The sequence below is a fragment of the Bombus pascuorum genome, chromosome 5 (assembly GCF_905332965.1).
Source record: "Bombus pascuorum chromosome 5, iyBomPasc1.1, whole genome shotgun sequence".
In the NCBI taxonomy this organism is placed as follows: Eukaryota; Metazoa; Arthropoda; class Insecta; order Hymenoptera; family Apidae; genus Bombus; species Bombus pascuorum.
The window spans coordinates 13714041-13733429 of NC_083492.1; the positions used below are offsets into that span (position 1 = coordinate 13714041).

At 30.7% G+C, this 19389-nt stretch overlaps 4 protein-coding genes across 11 annotated transcripts in view; 3 read left to right on the forward strand and 1 right to left on the reverse strand.

Annotated features, from left to right (window-relative positions):
* Nucleotides 1-2340: 2340 nt before the first annotated feature.
* LOC132907452 (protein arginine N-methyltransferase 9-like) lies at nt 2341-5540 on the forward strand. Of its 3 annotated transcripts, none has more exons than XM_060960574.1 (7): nt 2341-2697; nt 2763-2889; nt 3012-3413; nt 3490-4491; nt 4564-4720; nt 4829-4894; nt 4969-5540. In XM_060960574.1, exons 1-7 carry the CDS (start codon nt 2535-2537, stop codon nt 5308-5310), a joined length of 2259 nt encoding a protein of 752 aa, XP_060816557.1. In that variant the 5' UTR covers nt 2341-2534; the 3' UTR covers nt 5311-5540. The 3 variants fall into 3 exon arrangements, with proteins under 3 accessions (XP_060816557.1, XP_060816558.1, XP_060816559.1); XM_060960575.1 differs by having other exon boundaries at nt 2559-2697; nt 2763-2786; XM_060960576.1 differs by lacking the exon at nt 2341-2697 and having other exon boundaries at nt 2958-3413.
* Nucleotides 5541-5550: 10 nt separating this feature from the next.
* LOC132907453 (serine hydrolase-like protein) lies at nt 5551-6626 on the reverse strand. The gene has a single exon (XM_060960577.1). It carries the CDS (start codon nt 6471-6473, stop codon nt 5586-5588), a length of 888 nt encoding a protein of 295 aa, XP_060816560.1. The 5' UTR covers nt 6474-6626; the 3' UTR covers nt 5551-5585.
* Nucleotides 6627-7890: 1264 nt separating this feature from the next.
* Nucleotides 7891-16405, forward strand: LOC132907029 (polycomb protein Sfmbt-like). 4 transcript variants are annotated; one of them, XM_060959763.1, is made up of 10 exons: nt 7891-7955; nt 8497-8765; nt 8864-9098; nt 9181-9380; nt 9450-9644; nt 9761-10025; nt 10118-10854; nt 11048-11303; nt 11695-12044; nt 12284-16405. In XM_060959763.1, exons 1-10 carry the CDS (start codon nt 7934-7936, stop codon nt 12611-12613), a joined length of 2859 nt encoding a protein of 952 aa, XP_060815746.1. In that variant the 5' UTR covers nt 7891-7933; the 3' UTR covers nt 12614-16405. The 4 variants fall into 4 exon arrangements, with proteins under 4 accessions (XP_060815746.1, XP_060815744.1, XP_060815745.1 ...); XM_060959761.1 differs by having other exon boundaries at nt 7892-7955; nt 8473-8765; XM_060959762.1 differs by lacking the exon at nt 7891-7955 and adding an exon at nt 7962-8104 and having other exon boundaries at nt 8473-8765.
* Nucleotides 16406-18017: 1612 nt separating this feature from the next.
* The window catches only part of LOC132907030 (helix-loop-helix protein 11), a 160729-nt gene continuing 159357 nt past the window's right edge, over nt 18018-19389 (forward strand). For 2 of the 3 annotated variants that reach the window (XR_009658090.1, XM_060959765.1), the window contains exon 1: nt 18023-19149. Coding sequence is in view for 2 of the 3 variants with exons in the window: in XM_060959765.1 (XP_060815748.1) it covers nt 19067-19149 (83 nt within the window). In the remaining variant the exon portion in view is untranslated. Of the gene's footprint in view, nt 19150-19389 lie in introns of all 3 variants that reach the window. The other variant, XM_060959766.1, reaches the window with a different exon arrangement.

Below are 19389 nucleotides of genomic sequence, written 5' to 3' on the forward strand. Positions count from 1 at the left end.
TAAAGCTTGGAGCTACGGGACGAATTGGAGGAAGAATTTTTCGAGATTTTGTTAATTTGTAAAATTTGTAATTGGGAATATTGTTGCGAGATGAATTCTCTCCTTACATTCTATAGAATATTTTATAAATTATAGATATATATACATAAACGTAATTAATATTGAAATAAATAATTATTGTAATAATTGTAATAATTAATGCAATAACTCTAATTTATAATTTATATCTATTCTCCAGAAAAATGTGTCGAAACGTATTAAGGTATTTGTATCTAGATATGATTAGTTTAATTTTATTGAATTTCTATATGAAAGACAAGAAAAACATGGACATGGAGATAATATTTTGCCTCTTTCCTTGTCTTTCGTACGATAAATTATCAAATGCATTCCTTGAAATCATTTACTAAATACTCGTTGGTCATTTCCTCTTACCTTTAATAACGGAAGCAATTTAGATGTCCGATTTAAAATTAACACCCTATATACATACAAGTAGATACATAGATATCTTTTCAGGTTATGGCAGCAACCCTCAAAATCTGGCGTCGCGATTGCGATTCTCCACGGTGTGGCAAGATTTCTGCGCGCGGCGCGAACGGGCCGAGCAAAGACGATTGTTGCGCCAACAAAATACGCGAGTGGCCGGTCCAAGTGAAAAGAAATCAGGACCAGTCCGGGCCCGGTGCATTGTCGCGGCTAGAAGCGACGCGTTTATATATAACTGAGGAGTTTAAGAGCACAATACGGCATAAATCAGCGATCATCGCGTAGCCTCGCGCCTGACCAATTCAGAGGGAACACGCGTGGGCGCGTTGCCGCACGCGCGACCCGAATCCACTCCGAATCGCGTACCTTATCGCTGATTTTCCGTTCTTTACGAGCATCGATAAGAGAGCTTAGCTAGATTGTAAGAGGCAGGCGACGATTGTGATTTAAAAGACTATGTACATACCTATTTATAAACATACATTAGAATTGTGAATTTGATAGGTATAAATAGCAGATGAAAATTAGAATGTTGATTGGTATATATGTCTGTTCATAATATCAATATTTAATAAAAATATAAATATAACAAGTATATTAGATTAAGTATATATTTAACTTATTATATATCTAACAAGGAAGTCTGAATTTCCAAATAAATGTAGTAAATATATATACATATACCGCGAAAATATATTCGTATTCTATAAGCAACCGTATCGTATTATGCATGTAAACAGATAGACGTGCATCTAGTTCGCAAATGATCGAAACGTATTCTGATTTGTATTCGCTGCCCGTGCAAGCCCAATCATTCTATTTGCCAGTGGATGAGACGAAATGAAATGAAATCCAGAAATTCGGCTTATTCTACTCGCGAACGCGTCGGCTTTATTACTTTCATAATAATCATTCGGATCCTCTATGGATAGAGCGACGAATGAATATCTGATTAATTTGTACTTGCTATGAATTTGCTACATTGTATTTCTCACAGAAATTGTTTGTATTAATGAATAAAATACGGTATAACACATTAAAAAACAAATTGTGCAAGATAGTTAAAGAATCGTTTATTTAGTTACATTCTGGATAGAAATAATATTTAATTGTTAATATTTAATTGTTAATATTTAATCAAGTTTTTCTACAGAAATTCTACTGAAAATAGAAACTTTTATAGATTCCAAGAAAAATTCTATATACAAACATACATAGAAATTCTTAAATTTTTCTAGATTTAAGGTTAATTAACAATCTAGATTTAAATATTTGTAATTTTAATATTCATTTTAATATCCGCGCAAAATGCAATAGAAAAATACAGATGCTTCTTTGCATAAAAATACTGATAGATTACTCTAATAGATAGATATTACTCTAATAGAAGTAAGGAAGGTTTTCTTTTCAAGTAGTTATTTCTCTTTCGAAACTATCCAAACTGTACTTTAAATATTTTACATACCCATAAAAACGTCGATAGTATTTAAATTTTCCTTTTGTTTTGAAACATCTTGTATTTTAATACAGTTTTCTGACTACTATATCACCTTCCCGTATTATTTTTGAAACAACTAACTTCCATCCATATATAATTTTAATTACACCCTTCTTCTTTTGTATTTCGTATTCAATGAGTAAAGAAAATGATATAAACAATGATCATAATAATCCAGTACAAAAGCCTCATTAGGTGGTAGATCTATTCTATACTTTATCTATGGTATAATTCTTAAAATCTCAAAGATCAACATCTATATAAGTTTCTTCTTATCTATGACATTATAGCAGTAAATAGTGTTCTGAGATAAATAGTATTAAGTTGTTTTTGCATGATGATTGGCGTAAATAGGAAACCTTCAATTTAGCGGAAAATATTACAGTTAAAAAGAGTCTTTATTAATTTTATATTTCTTCGTGGTGTATATATGTGGTTATGTTCCTAACAATAAATAACTACTTTCGGTTAATTTTAAATAGTAAACAAGGGTATACTTCCTCATGATAAATATAAGGAAGATATCATATACTATTAAATATTAAAAATGCAGAGAGAATTAAACGAAATAGTTGAGAAGTCACTACAAAAAGCCTACGATCATAATAGAACTGGGAACGTAGGAAAAGCATATGCATATTATACGGTTGTTGCAGAGCTATGTTCTCCAAAAAGATTAGAAATTGAAGAAGCATTTGTTGATGTTCTCTGTATGTTGTTATTTTATCAACAGTACTTTTTAAAGCCTAAAAATTTTAAAATGTTTTTATTTAAGGTCAATGGGGAATACAGTTAGCAGGTGAGAATAGATTTGCAGATGTTGCTTTATGTTACAAACATTCATTAGATATTTATCCAAACAATCCTCGTATGTTAAATAATTTCGCAGCGCATCTCTTAAGGTAATTTAACTCATTGCTTGAACTAATGTATTATCAGTCAATTTAAAATTAATTTTTTGACATGACAGATATCATGACCGCTAAAATTCCTTATAATGAGGAAAAAAACTATATTGTTAAAGGAATAATGATCCAATAGAGGCAATAAAATACTTAAAGAGAGCCCTGCAAGCGAATCCTAATTTTTTACCAGCAGAAAGGAACTTGGAAAATGCATATAGCATGGCTGTAGATAGATGGCATTTTCCAATGTTAAATGACAAGCAGAGAAACATGGCATTTGAGTGTGTAATTCGCAAGAGAATTTCTCAAGGATATGATACTGTATTAGATGTAGGAACTGGTACAGGGTTATTAAGTTTATATGCACAGAATGCAGGTGCTAAAAAAATTTATGCCTGTGAATGTTCACCAGTGATGTTAAAAATTGCAGAGAAAGTATTTGAAACTAACAATGCCAGAGACATAATATTATTACCAAAACTTTCTTCGGACCTTGTAATCCCTACAGATATTGCAGAAAGGTTAGTTCTGCCATAATAATAATAATTATATAATTAAACCAACAAAAAAGCTTTAATTTCATTCCTAATCTTTTAGAGTAAAATTAGTAGTTACAGAAACCTTTGATGCTGGTTTATTTGGAGAACATGTGATACCATCCATGATGAGCGTACATTCAAATGTTTTGGATAAGAATGGCATAGTAATACCAATGGGAGCTACACTTTACATAGCTGCTGTTGAATGTGAATATATAAGAAACAAATCAGCTGTGATGTTTGATAAAATAAAACACTTTTGTCCTCTAAATTTTGATAATGTGTCTGTATTATTGGATGAGGAATATTATGACACAGAAAATTTAAAAAATGTGGAAGTTAATTACATAGTAGAACCCACAGCGTTTTTCACTATCAATTTCAATGACTTGTCAGACTTACAACAATTTAATACAGATGGAATAAAAAATATTATAGATATAACGTGTAAACGTAGTGGTACTATAGACGGTTTAATAACATGGTTTAAGTTACACCTTGATGAGGAAATAACAATAGACACTTCAGAAAAAAAATCATGTTGGCAAGTTGCCATTTTTCCTACAATACCAAAATCATTACAGAAAGGTGATGCAGTTGCAATTAAGGGAGAAATGTTGAAAGGAAAACTTAAATGCTCATATTCATCAAATAATTCTCAATGTGATAACTATGATCATAAATTTTTGTACCGTTTACCAAAAGAAGTCATAACATTTTTAAATGATGTAGAGTACATAAAATTACTTACCGAGGTTAGCAAATCATTCACTAACAAAGAAATACACAGTATTTTAGATACTTCCCCATTTCCTATTTATGGATTAATATTACTAAAGGAAAATAAGCATAGCAATATTTTATATTACAAAAATGAAAATATAGCGTTTCAACAATTTATCAAACAAATAGCAGAACAAAATGGTTTCAAGGATAAATTATGTATCATATCAAAGTATAATCATATTTCCGATTCTTTAGATACTATATTTATTCATGATTTTGACATTAAAGGAGAATTGAAAGATTATAGTGAGGAATATAATTATGAATTTTTTCGGTAAGAATATATTCAAAAGCTGTGTAATTACATTTTGTTTATAACAGAATAAAAATTTTGATACTTTTACAGATGTTTACTTAAACCAAATGGCATTTTGTTGCCAGAACAGATATTTTTTGTAGGTCAGCTTGTATTTTCAGATGATTTGCCAAATATGGTTTATGTAGAAGATAAAAATTTGCAAGATATATCAACGTTTGCATTTAATACACCAAATTGTGAAAAGGTATATTTAAGAGATCTGTTTAATATGTTGGCTGTCAGCATGTTAAGATAATTTGTGTATTCATATGTAAAAATTAATACCGAATTACCTTATAATACTCCTTTACAGGAAACACATAATACTTTTAATAATACAACTTCTTATGGTATTGCACAATACATTAACAAATTTAAGGTAAAATATAAAATGTTATAATAAGACAATATAATTACAAATTTTTCCCTATGATATTATATACAATATTACAGATAAATCAAATTTTTGACTTGAATTCGAGTTTGTATTTATATGAAGCTTTATCCGATATAAATGTATTGATAGAAATAAGAGAAAATGAAGTTGCTGAACGTGTGATAAATTTTGGAAAAATAAGTGCAACTAATAATAAATTATTACCAAATGCTTTGGTATGCTGGTACAAAGTCAGATTGACGTTAAATCATGATTATGATACAAAAAGAAATGGATCGTTTATGAATCATATGGCAATATTACTAGAAGATGAATTAAAGAATTCCATTTTACAAGGTAACGAAGTATGTATAAAAGTTCTGCGAGGTGAAGGTATAATTCGGGTAAAAGTAAAATGATTTTAAAAACACAATTTTAACCAAATAATTATTACCAATTTCAAAATATACATTTTTTTTACATTTTTCAATAATTTAAGTACATGTAGTTCAATACAGATTAAAGTGTATATACTTATAATAAACTCTGTGCATATAAATACTGTAAAAAATGACTTACATTAAGTACTACAAAAATAAATTTAATATGAATTATATTCTCATACATTCCCTTCATTATATAATAAAAATTATTTTATAAAAATAACATATATTTTATGAAAATAATAAATAATTTATAATTTACTTTGTAAATTATCGTCTAGAAATTTACATATATGTGGTGCTACCCACTCAGGATAATTATTATGTACATCATGGTTTCCTCTGACTTGAATTACAGTAAAAAGATCAGTTCTGTTAATAATTAGTGGTAATGATTTTACTATTTGCAACAAAATATTTCCTCTTACGGAACTATCCGCTATAATTATTAATGTTTTAGTTGTATATTTTTTAAAAATTTCCTTGTGTTGTTCCAATGTAAAAAATGGTCTAATAACGTGTCTTAATCTTGTGTCACGATTAAATTTGTACAAATCACCAACCTTAGTGACTGCGCGTTTAAATAAAGCTTCTGCAGCCTCTATTCTTAATGTCTCAAATCTTTTAAATTGCAAAGCATACATCACTTCATCTTTTGTATAAAGTATATTAGAATCTTTAGAATAAGCATTTAAATTATATACATTTCGAATATAAGGAACAATATCCTTAACCAGAAAAGGTAGAAATCCATCGAGTGCTACAATTTTTTCAAGTCTTCCAGGGTACAAAATACTGAAATACGTTGCAATATGAGCTCCAAAACTGTGTCCAATATATATACAGGTTTGCCATTTTAGTGCATCCAAAACAAATAATATTGAATAGACATAATCAAAATAATGCAATGGCATTCCAGATGGCATTGGAGATGAGAGTCCATGCCCTGGCAAATCTATATTCACATATTGATATTTCTGTGGAAGGTGTTCAATTAACCTGTCAAATGTACCAGCATTGTCTAAGATACCATGCACCATTAGAACTCTTTTTTCTTTCGAAGATCCATAGATCTTGCCTGCAATATGACCCCATGGTACTGTGAATTTCACTTCTATTGATGTTCTTTCTTGATTCATATTAATCTTATTAAAATATTTACTTTATACAAAATAATCTCTTTGTTTTTTTTTCTTCCTTTATGTTCTGTAGAACTAAAAATTCTTACTTATGATTAATCTTAACTGTAACTACGTATTAATATTAATAAAAAAATAATTACCATTGTAAATTATCTAGCTGAAGGACTTGAGTTCAAAGTTCAAAACGACTAATAGTTTTACAAGTCACAAATACTTAACATAGTAGTATAATGTACTAATCATATTCATTGTTTTATTACTTGATATTTATTACTTGATAAATATATCCTATATTAGGAATATATATCTCATATTTACACTATTACAGAATACTGTAAAGAACATGATTTAACATTCTTTTTGTTTACATTTCATCGTTTGGTAATTGAAGTTAGATAGCTAATGAAACATGTTTAGGAAAAAAGTTACTATCTATTTCATAAAAACAGTGCAGTTTATTAGAAAAATAAAGATAATTGAAAATAATTATCGATGTTTTAAATGTTTCAATTGTTATAAAACATAATATCATAGCTTCTGTAAGTATATGTATATGTATGCATATATGTCAAATTATAATTGCATATTCGTTATTTTCTTAGTATTGATTATCCTAGTTAGAAAATTAATAAACATAATTTGTACTAAAAGTATTTATTTCTTTACGAAAATTTAAACAAAAATGTAACCCTTAAAGTCTTAAAAATAATTATTATTATTATATATGTATATAAATTAATTATATATAATATATGACAATGTATTTAGTAAACAGTACATGAAAGTATCTCTGTTTGAGATATTCATAGTATGTCAGGCATACACAAAATGAGAACCTCTTATCTTTCATGTTGATTTCTCACAACTCAATTTTCAGACAGTTTTCCCTATGCTTCAACCTATTTCGGTAATGAATGTCGAGATCTGTTTATATAATCTTGAATGAAACTTTTAGAATTTAAACATATTATATGTTAAACGAAGATGCACTAAACTTTACTTACAGTCATATAATTTTGTATTTGTATAAAATTAAATAAAAATGAATAATATTTTACATAATAACTTACTAATTTAAAAGATAGGAAAAAGGTTATATTTTTGACAATTACTTTTTTCAAGAATAAAGTATCTCATTAAAGATGGTTAGAATTATCAGAAAGGATCATTATTAAGAATAATAAAGTATCAAAATTGGTTATTTAAAATTTTATCGTAAATAAACAAACTTATTGATAAATATGATAGAAAATAATTATAATTATAAAATAACCAATCTTCTCCCTACTTCCTCATTTTTCATCGTACCAGATTCCCGTTATTCAAAATAATAATAAATAAGAAATTAAAGTTTTGTATATACCGCCAAATTTGTATGATATCAATGATTGATATCAGGTGGCGTAACAATTTGCACACCACTTGAATATACAGGAGTTCTCTGGCTCTGCTTTGTCATGGACATGCAAGCTTCTAATGGTTCGTACTTGTTTTCCTACGCTATGTGATATGCTCGCGCGTTAAATTACATCGTAATTTATGATTCTGGGACTGAATACTTTACACAGGATATGGTGTATCTCCAAAGAGAAACTTCTTCTTTTGAAACATGTTTCCCAGTGGAAAAGGTTGAATAAATGTTGATTTTCAAAGCTTCGGCGTCGCTTTGAGAAATAAATCATATTGAGTTTTTTTTGCACATTTTATACGACATAGAATAGAATTCGGATGCGATAGTATCAATTCAAAAAACTGTTTTTGTGTAATAAATTACGTTCTGTATAGTAATTTGTTAAATGAATTCTTTTGCATGTACTAAAAATCCTTCGACCTATTAAGCATCATAATTTAATCGAAATTGGAGTATTTGTAGAATATACTTTGTCCTACATCAAATATTGTTCGTTCGGTTATAATATCCTGTTATTCGATGCTAAAAGATATTAATATATATAATTTGTCTAAGAGTAATATTTCAATCATTATGTGAATATAGGAATGGATATTTGTATGAATTCAGTGTATGCTTCCATCCCTGGATTACCGGAACTAGGGATGGTATGGATGGGAGATATGATGGTACACGGAGAACCTACACATGAACTTATGTTGGATCCACGTCAAGCTGAAAGTCCTTTTTTTCCTCATGGTTCAAATCCATATGAAAATATTAGAAATCACCAAATCGCACCTACAACTATGGTACGATATCTACCACCTCAGTTCGCTAATGAATGTTCAGAGCCTGATGAAGCTGTAGAAGCCGTTGATTCCCAGGAAATACAACAGGTAAACTCTAATCCTTTAAACACACATATTTTAATTTTACATTGCACCTATAAGTAATATGTACACAGTAATATTTACCAACATTATCGTTTTTTTAGGAATATGATTCACAGTCTGAAAGACAAGAAATGGCTGAATATTTGACATTAGAAGATTACATTGGTGACGAAGAACGAGAGCAAGTTGTAAACAACGCAGCAACACAAACTACTCAAGATAATCGCAATAGGAAAATAAAACCTATAAAGCATCCTGGATTGGTTTTAAAGACACCAATTGCATATCAACCACATACAGATTTAAATTTTATTCCCATTCGTAAGGATGGTATAGGTTAGATATAAAATTCAAGATTATAATTATAAATTATAAATTTATTGATGTATAATTGTAAACCTCTATTATCTTGTTATAGCTGTTTGCGAAAAATGTGGTGCTATTGGTGTGAAACATGCATTTTATACTAAAGAACGACGATTTTGTAGTAGAGCATGTGCAAGATCTTCAGAACATACAGCTCCTACTGCTGATTCTACGTATAGTCCATCACATTCTGTTGAGGCACACGCATCTGTAAATTCAACTTCTCCAAACGAGTCTAAATTAACAAAGAATGTGAGTTACATGTAAAAATAAGTTTTTAAAAATATGAAGAAGAAATCATATATTTTTTAAATATCTTAGGTCATAGTACAAGAAGAAACAGACATAAAAGAATCTTTTGAACTAGAGAAAGAGAAAGTTATATCAGAACCAGTAATGCCAGAGGATTTACCTGTAAGAAGAAAAAGAACTGCTGAAATGGCAGGTTCTTATGATTGGACCCCACAATTAACAGAACCTGGATTTTGTGCTGCTCCAGTATCTTGTTTTAAACATGTCAGTCTTCTATACAATGTTAATATAGTACTACATAACTTTTAATTTAGATTCTGATATTTTTGCTACTATACTTTGAATTTTGCATAGATTTTATTTCAATTTTCATGTTACAGGCACCTATATCAGAAATATGGGATAATATCACAGTTGGTATGAAAGTAGAAGTGGAAAATACTGATTGCGATGAAGTATGTGAAGCTTTCCCAGATTCCTTTTGGGTTGCTACTGTGTTACGTATATCTGGATATAGAGCTTTGTTAAGGTATGAGGGTTTTGGACTCAATGATGATAAAGATTTTTGGGTATCTTTGTGCTCGAATGACATACACCCTGTAGGTTGGTGTGCAACCATTGGAAAACCTCTTATTCCACCTAATAGTAAGCAAACATTTATGATGCTTACATTGTTATGGATCCCTCTTTGTTTTTGTACAAAATTTGTAATAATGAATCGTAATAATCCTTTACAGCAATTGCTGATAAGTACAAAGACTGGAAGGATTTTCTAATGAAACGATTGACAGGTGCAAGAACATTGCCAACTAATTTTTATAATAAAGTTAACGATAGTATGAAGTCGCGTTTTAGATGTGGATTTCACTTGGAAGTCGTAGATAAAAATAGAATCTCGCAAGTAAAAGTAGCAACGATACAAAAAATTGTGGGTAAACGATTACATGTACGATACTATGATTCACCACCCGAAGACAATGGTTTTTGGTGCCACGAAGATTCTCCTCTTATACATCCTGTTGGGTGGGCAAAACGGGTAGGACAAACGTTGGATGCATATCCTGAATATTTGGAGCGTGTGTCAAAATCAAAATTGTGTGAAGATGACGCAACTGAAGACCTTTTCTATGTGCCAAAGAACCATCATGTACATCTTGGATACACATTTCGAGAAGGAATGAAAATAGAAGCCATTGATCCTCTTAATCTCTCTGCCATATGTGCAGCAACAATTATGCAAGTTTTAAAAGAAGATTATATAATGATCCGTATAGATAGTTATGATGAAGATGCAAGTGGTGCTGATTGGTTCTGCTATCATTCATGTTCACCTTGTATTTTTCCAATTGGATTTTGTTCTCAACATGGATTACCACTTACACCACCAAAGGGCTATGATCCCACTACATTTACATGGGATACATATTTAACAGAGACGAATACTATACCTGCTCCTGTGCAGTTATTTAATAGGGTAACTACAGAAATAATTTTAATAATGTAATAAACATTAGAAATAGTATTTTTCATAGAGGTAATAAATCTAAGAAATATTATAAAAGCTTTATAGAAATACAAATTTTATAGGTTTTGTACTATTTATTATATTTCGTATTCATGTATAACTATATTCATTGCTTTTCAACATATAGAAATTTTCATTATAGGAAATACCTCAACATGGATTTATTGAAGGAATGAGGCTCGAAGCAGCTGATTTAATGGATCCTAGATTAGTTTGTGTTGCTACTATTACTAGGGTGATTGGAAGGTTATTAAGAGTACACTTCGATGGTTGGGAGGACGAATATGATCAATGGCTAGATTGTCAGAGTCCTGACATTTATCCAGTCGGATGGTGTGATTTGGTTGATCATAAATTAGAAGGGCCCCGTGTACTCAATAAAAACACTAGTCCTACTGGTAAATACTTGTTTCATATTCTAAAAAAATGTTATAGTTTCATATTTTACCTCATTCATTGCCAGACAAATTTAGAGTATCTTGCTCTAGGCGCCAAGATTTTATTTAAAAAAAGAAACATGAAATTTCACAAAATGTAATATTTACTTGCAGATATAGTACTAAAATGGTATTTAAAATAATTTGAAAATGAAAAAAGCACTACGAGATAACTCGTAGTCGGCAGTCTTGGTACATACGCTTACTACCAGATATCTTGTAGTTGGCAGTGAATGGATTAAAAATATTTTCCAGAATGAGTTTTGTTTCAATATTATTAATATATTTGTTACTATTGTTGTGTGCCAACTTCTGTTTTCTTTTTCTAATGTCATAAATGAACATTTCTTAGTAAAATCACCAAGAGGCCTTAAACGTAAAGCTAAGAGAAAAGTGAAAAAAAGCAGCAAAGTATCTTGTGCGAAAAACATTCTACCTCGACACAGTGAACGTATTAGTACGGCTCGTGAACGCGAACGAGAAGTAGAGCCAGCCCAAGGAATAAAAATCGAAAGAGAACGTGACTTGGAAAGCCTACCAGAACAAAGAAACAGGGAACCAGAACCAGCAGAAGAACCAGCTGGACCTGATCAAACTTTACCTAGTCCTACTACTGGACAAGGTCAAGCATTAAATGATACTCAAAGTGAGATACAAAGCCCTCCACCACCAAAAGAACGAATTGCAACATCGTACATTAATGTAAATATATTTTGATATTTTTATATTAGAGATGAATATTAATTAATGATTGATTAGATATAATATTAAACTTTTGAATTTCAAATTCTACATAAAATATTTTATATTTATATATTAAATTAGTGAGAATAACTTCTAGACATTTATGCGTTTAATATTAAATCTTGTTAAATTTTTGCTGAATTTTACATATAAAAAAGTTTTAAATATGAATATTTAAATTAAGTTGTATTTTCCAGGTAACGTCTGCTTCTAGCAAATACATCCCAAGGCTAGCAGATGGTGTTCAAAAGAGTTCTGAATCTGGTGAATTAGTGCCATCTGAGTGGAATGTGTTTGATGTAGCACAATTTCTTCGTGTTAATGATTGTGCAACATATTGCGATAACTTTAGTAAACGTAAGATAGATGGAAAAACTCTATTAACACTCACTAAGGACCAAATAATAGACCTAACCGGTTTTAAAGTTGGGCCTTCTTTAAAGATATATGATCTTATTCAGCAATTGAAAATCAAAGTGAATCCAGCTCAGGAAAGGTTGAAATTAGGATTGAAAAAATTATTATAACAAAGATAGTACATAGATAATACCATGAATAAGTTCCATCATTGCATACAAATAAACATGGATTTACAGGTAAGGCATATAGATGCAAATAATTAAAAGTTCATATTATTATGGTTATATACAGTATTTGTTATATTAATAAAATATGTTTATTAATAAAATATGTATGTTATGTATATTAATATACATATCTACATACACATATGAAATTAGGGAAAGGTAAAGATAGAGATCCTGCTCTATCACTTAGGATGTAAATTTGGAAAGAATACCATTTATTTAAAACAGAAAAAGAAAAAAGCCACAAAAAGACAAAAGTATGAGATAGTTTGTTTTGGAAAATAGTTAAATATTATAAATTAAAAATATAATTTGAAACTTATTTATTTATGCATTTATACACATTCAAGATTGGGGTTAGGTTAAAATTGGTGTTTGATAAAATATTAGTTTTAATTTAAATCTCTTTCAAAAAATCAATTCTTACAAAATCTGATTATCTATAAATTATTTTTTGAAATAACAGAAATTGGAATGCCAAACTACTTCTTTGTTAATTAAAATACAATACAGTAGCTATTTTAATGCTTGCAAATAGATAAATGAATTCCAGAACTGAATGAAACATATTTATAATTTCATGGAGCTTGGACTAAAGCTAACGTGGTATTTGGTAGAGAATACAAGATTTATTTTATATTAATATTTACATGTATATATAAATTTCTATATAAAATATCAAGAGAAATTCATGCATACATATTGCATTTAAACATTCTTATGTATATCAAAAGTTATTTTATTATTCTGACAACATTTCTTGTACAACGCCGTTATTTGTAAATCCATGCTTTCACATTGCACTAAATTGATTACAGATGCATGAACCACATTAAGAAGAAATATACTAATGTATATTTAAAGATTTTTTTAAACAAACAGAAAGTTAAAGGGTGTAATTTAAAAGGGGAAAAATTTAGAAGTAAATCAACAAAGATATATAATATTTAATACAAAAAAGTAAAAAGAAGGTAGTAAAAATAAATCATAAAGTACAAATTAGTTTCCAAGTATCAATTCATTACAGCTTCAATCATATTTGCCTTGACGATATCATTCGCAATACTAAATTAGTTTTATATATTTTAATAGATTTGTTGATTTACTCTCTACTGTAATCAAGAGCTACGCGTCTGTAAATAATTAAATAAAAAACGAAACGATCAACTTCTAATCTTGTAAATATAGCATTTAGCACAGTATTAGGTTTAGCTCGTTTTTTTGAAAAGAAAAGGAATGAAGAGAATGTAACCACAGTGTAAAAGAAGCATAACTATTAGAAAGTGGTTGATGCATTTGTATATCACATATTGTATCTATATGTAGCTTTATAATCATTACAGTAAAGTAAATCAAACCAGTTGAGTAAAGTCTAAGACTGATTTGTCTTAGGCTCTTTAAATACTATTTTTAGTACGATAGGGTAACATTGTTACTCTCTTTATTTATTCAATATCTTGGAATCTCATGGGGTACCAATTCAATTTGGTTCCTAAACGTTTTCTTAGCAGTTAATTGATATAAGATTGGATATTTGACTAATAATCACTTAGATTTTATTGTGATGATACTTGTTTCTGTTTATTATGTTGATTAGCTATTTCACATTAGCAATGTAAAGAAAATTTATTAATTTGGAGAAATATTATATGTCTATATCTGCTGATCGAAAGAAAAGTAGTAAAAGTTTTCTTGAAATCATCATTGTGTACAAATTGGGAGGCATTATAAATAGTGTTATAATTATAAACTGACAAAATTTGGGTTCTGCTTTAAATACACTAATCACATTACTGTGAGTACAAAAAAAGAAAAAACAATATTACTTACAAATTAAAAATACAAATAATAACAGATTTCTACGTGTTTTATCAATCAATTTTAGTTTGAGAACAAAATAACGTCCGTTGTAAAATTTAACACTTAGCCAACCGAATAATGGAAATCTCCCTTCTGTGAAGAACATCACTGCGTGACCGAACAGGGAGATCTCTCTTTTTGACTTTAGCAACGAGTTTTCTTCATATCTTGTTTTTTTTTTTTTTTTTTTTTTTTGTTATTATCAGTTATTGTTTAGCTGGATTTGTTCCCAATTAATTGCGTCACTTTTTCTGCTTTTATAAAGTACAGTATATAATAAAATACACCAATTTAGTAGTGTTAAAATTAATTAAAAAGCTACACTATCAGTTATGACTAAATAAAGTTATAATTGAACGATACCACACTGTAAAAAAATATTAAAATGCATTATGAATTTTTAATTTCACGTTCAAGTCGTGTTATTTATCTTTAGTCATCTTTAATGTCTTTAATTCTACCTATATTTTTTTATGCTTTTAATATATATTTTTAATTTGATGTTTTGTATAAACAATATGTGAAATCGTTAAATAAAATCATTACTGCAAAATATAATTAATCACTTAAATAATTTTTAGACTTCTTTGTTTTTTAAGTAGTGAATATTAGTCCTCGATACTTGGAAAAATGCGCGGTGGCTAAGTGTTAACATAATATAAAAATCCAATATAAAAATATTAATTTTTTTGGAAGAAATTTTTTTAAATTTTTTGTTCGATTTTGAAATGTGAATATTACAAAAAAATTTTGTTCTGGTTAATACGTTGAATGCCACGGGGGTCACTGGTGATCGGCGCACCAAGATTTATAGAAGTACATAATTTGAACAAATGTCAATAGTTATACATTTTTTATTATTACCATCTTTACTACAATGGTGTGACGAAATTTATGCAGTATAAAACATATAAAAATAGTTTTATTTATACATGAAATATAAATCTATTATATGCGCCCCTCGTCAGTGGCTGAACGTGGGAAAAACCCGCTTTTTCCGTGTTTTACTTTAATGAACAATAGTCCTAAGGAACATTTCTACTTGAAAGATGTTTGATAAATATTATAAATATTATATATTTGAATAAGTATGACCGAGGGATGGATTATGGTTCATGGTAGGTCCCGGGACGTAAAAACATAGAACAGTTATTTAGCAACACGAAGAAACAATATGAGATAATTGATAATCACAAAAAATAAGTGAATCGCGCGAAATTGCACTTTAGCGCCACGGTGGTCACCGGTGACCTAAGTGAGATAAATTCATTAATAATGATTTTACGCCGTAACATATCTCTTGTAGGTAATATTTCAACATCATACGTGTTGCATAATAAAAAATTCATTGTGGCGCCACGGGCAATCCCTGTAAAACTAGCGTGGCATTCAACGTGTTAAACAAATTATCTGTTTTATAATGATCAGATAATTTCAAATATTCAAACGCACTAAGGATGAAAAATCTGAACGATATATGTATTTATGTTAATTTTTTTATACGAATCATCGAGCATTTGAATAATACTACATATTAATTCAAATAGAATCGAGCAAAGTCTAAATGTGCACCTTTTCTGAAAAAGATATTACATATAATCAGCCAAATAGCGCTGATTAAGTAGCTGTTTTATCAGGTATTAGTAAAAATGCTTCGTGATTTCATATTTACATACGTATCATATGCAATTTGCATATTGCATATATGCGTTCTGCGTAAGCCATCAATTTGGCCGAGGAACTCATATATGCGTTTGGTGAAAACTGATAGAACCGAAAGACTCATATATGTGTCCCACGTAAATGCGTCGCTATGAGCGACAAACTTATATACGCGTTCGGAGAAAACAACTGATAGAACCAAAAGACTCATATGTGTGTCATTTTATTTATCCTATGGAGAATCTGTGCATGTACATATGTCTAGAATTTGACATCTTGGAGTGTTATGAACGAAAATCGCGTCTAAGGAGAAATGTGCGCTGGCAATTTTAAATGACTATCGTGGCAGCAGCACAGCCCCACGGAACGGTTGACTTCGAACTGTCTCGTTCGTAAAGAGTTAAAGACATATTTTAAATATGAAATCAAGATGAAATTTACTTATATTTCCAAAGTTGCAAATCGACAAATTCAAGATAGAATTAACCATTTTCCGGATTAATGAATGAAATAGAGTAAGAGAATGAGGATCGAAACAACTTAATATTATTTTCATTTACTAAACTGGATTTAAGGCGTATTCATAGTTATCTTTTTTTAAATCATAACAATATAAAACCATTATTTTTTACGTTGTAATGTATAATTGATATAAACAATAACTATGAATACAGTCTCTCTAAATATTATTTTAGCCTGTCATTATATCAGAGTATGAAAAAGAAATTCCGCAGATAATCAACAGTATTTATCGATAATGGTAAAATAGGTTCAGAAGTGAGAACATCTTTTATTTGCTCTTTTTATTTGTAAGTTCATTACTACTATATTTCATTTTATAGAATTAAAGAAAGAATGATTACGAAAATAAATGTTTTTCACATATATTGTAAAAAAAAACTATTTGCAAATAATGATGGAAGTACATTGTTTATATTAAATCATCTGAGTGTTTGTATTTCGGTTGCCGTTCCGTTATTTTTGCATGTGCAATCGTCGACCGCCAGATGGCATTGGCTGCACGACTTTTCACAACTTATCGATTTAAACAAGCTTATCACAATTTCTATAGCAAAATTATTTGAAGAATAATTTATCGAAATTTTATTTATGGAAAATCAACTTATTTAGAGAGTCTTAGGAAAGTTATTAATTTCTAGTAATCGACGGAACTAATTTACATAAGATCTTGTTGAAATGTATTATTTTTTATACTTATATTTTTATCTTTCACACATTGATAGAGAAACATTCGAAAGATGTAGCAATTTGTGAACGAAGACAGTGCATTAAGATCGTTTACAACTTTACAACAAAAATTATACATACATACATAGTTAAAGGTACAAATAGTCAGTTCAAATTATAAAATTACATTATTTCAATATTCAGAATACAGATAAATTGTTAATGAATATAGTAGAACATTTTTTATTTATTATATTGGTTTATACATAGTTTTGATTTTTGATTATTCATCTCTGCATCGACATAGAGAAATGCAGAACGAGGGACTTAGGATGTATGATACGTGCGAGGAAGCAGCGAATTTTTATTGTCAACTTTCGTATCGTGTAACATTGCGCAGAGAGCTCGTTGAAGGACCAGGATAGAAGGTTGTTGGATGTGTCGCGCGCGGTCACGGCTATACAAATGGTTGGGGGTTAGTGTGCGTGGGTTTAGTTTCGTGCAGGTGGGGGAAGTGGGGGAGATTGGCGTATTCTATGGGCGGGGCCTCTGCCAGCTGGCAGATGTTTCCCGCGCGGCCGCGCCGTTCCTCTAGCGTAAACCTACGCAGCGTGAAAATAGTCCCTTCTAAAGCGATAAATATTTCTAACAATAGCTCACCAAGCAGACAGTTAACCACACCAGTGATCCGAGGTTTGGCAGTACATAATCTGCACGCAACTACCTGCGGAAAACCGTAAAAAATTGGTGTAAAACTGAAGATGAGCTGATGTGCGATTGGTCCAAAGAGAGTCATTGTTCAGGGCAGAGTATCATGTAGCGTTCACCCTAACCGCGTACACTAAACTTGTCATGAGTGTCTCGAAAACGCTCCTCCAACGTTCGACACTGTGAATCACGTCTATGCTGTTGTGCTTCGTGGAAACATAAATTAGATTGAGACAACAAACTTCACCGTGTGATTATATTTTTGTTTCTGCATATCGTTCCTACAGTGCGCGAGTGTTATTTGCCTCAAGTTTCATGACAAAGTTTAGCATGTGCCACGTGATGATTCGGTGTACACGGACGGGATGATTTGCTTCATGACAAGATTCGTGAGATGATTTATTTGAAATGTAGTATCAGTTTATGCAACATCGGACATTATTTATCGTAATTTTCGGTATATTAAACGAACATATATAATTAATCAAGAGTGTTATCGTGTAAACGCGATAAAAATAATTGGTGTTAAAAAATAAAGGATTTTTAGTGTATATAAGATTTGAGAAAAAATTTGCAGTAGAAAGTGGCAGATGTCCAAAGGGGCATCGGATGAACCATAGGTGTTGACGGCACTGAAGCCGGCGGCGGAGTGATTCGCGGCACTCTGTGGGGGCCCTCAGCTGTTTCCCGCCAAAGATCGCCATTACAAAACGCGTTCGGGCGTTGTGTGTGCGCCGCGCGGAGTGGCTGTCCCGTGGACGAATCTCGGTGCGTGCCACCGCGGTCTAAAAAGTTAATTAACGAGTTCCGTGGAGGATTTGCGTCACGTTTGCGTGAAGTGTGCGCGTCGATTTTTTTCAAGTGGAGTGCTGCGAAAGAGAGAGAAGCCCGTCGTCTTTTCGCTGCCGTGACGACGGCTGCTGGGACGGTGCGGGATCGCGCGGCGGGATTCTCAGTGCTGCGGACCAACGAGATATGTCAGTGTTTGGTGGCGAGGATCGTATTCTGCTCGAGGAAATTGTCGAAACCACCGAGGAACAGGAAACCAATTTGTGCGGGTGAGTCTTTCTCTCATTGATCACAGAAAAAAACGACGATGTGGAAAACGTGAAATTGCTAGGAATGTGCACGGCCATGTGTCGACTGGGAAAACTCGTACCGAGTTACATATGCGTTCGCGTGTACGTCAGCGTTATGTAGTATATAGAGCGGTGCGGTTTGACACGCCACGTCATTTATGACTTCAATTCTGGGAGTGCGAACCGCGAAATATGATGGCTGAATCAAGAATCACCCAT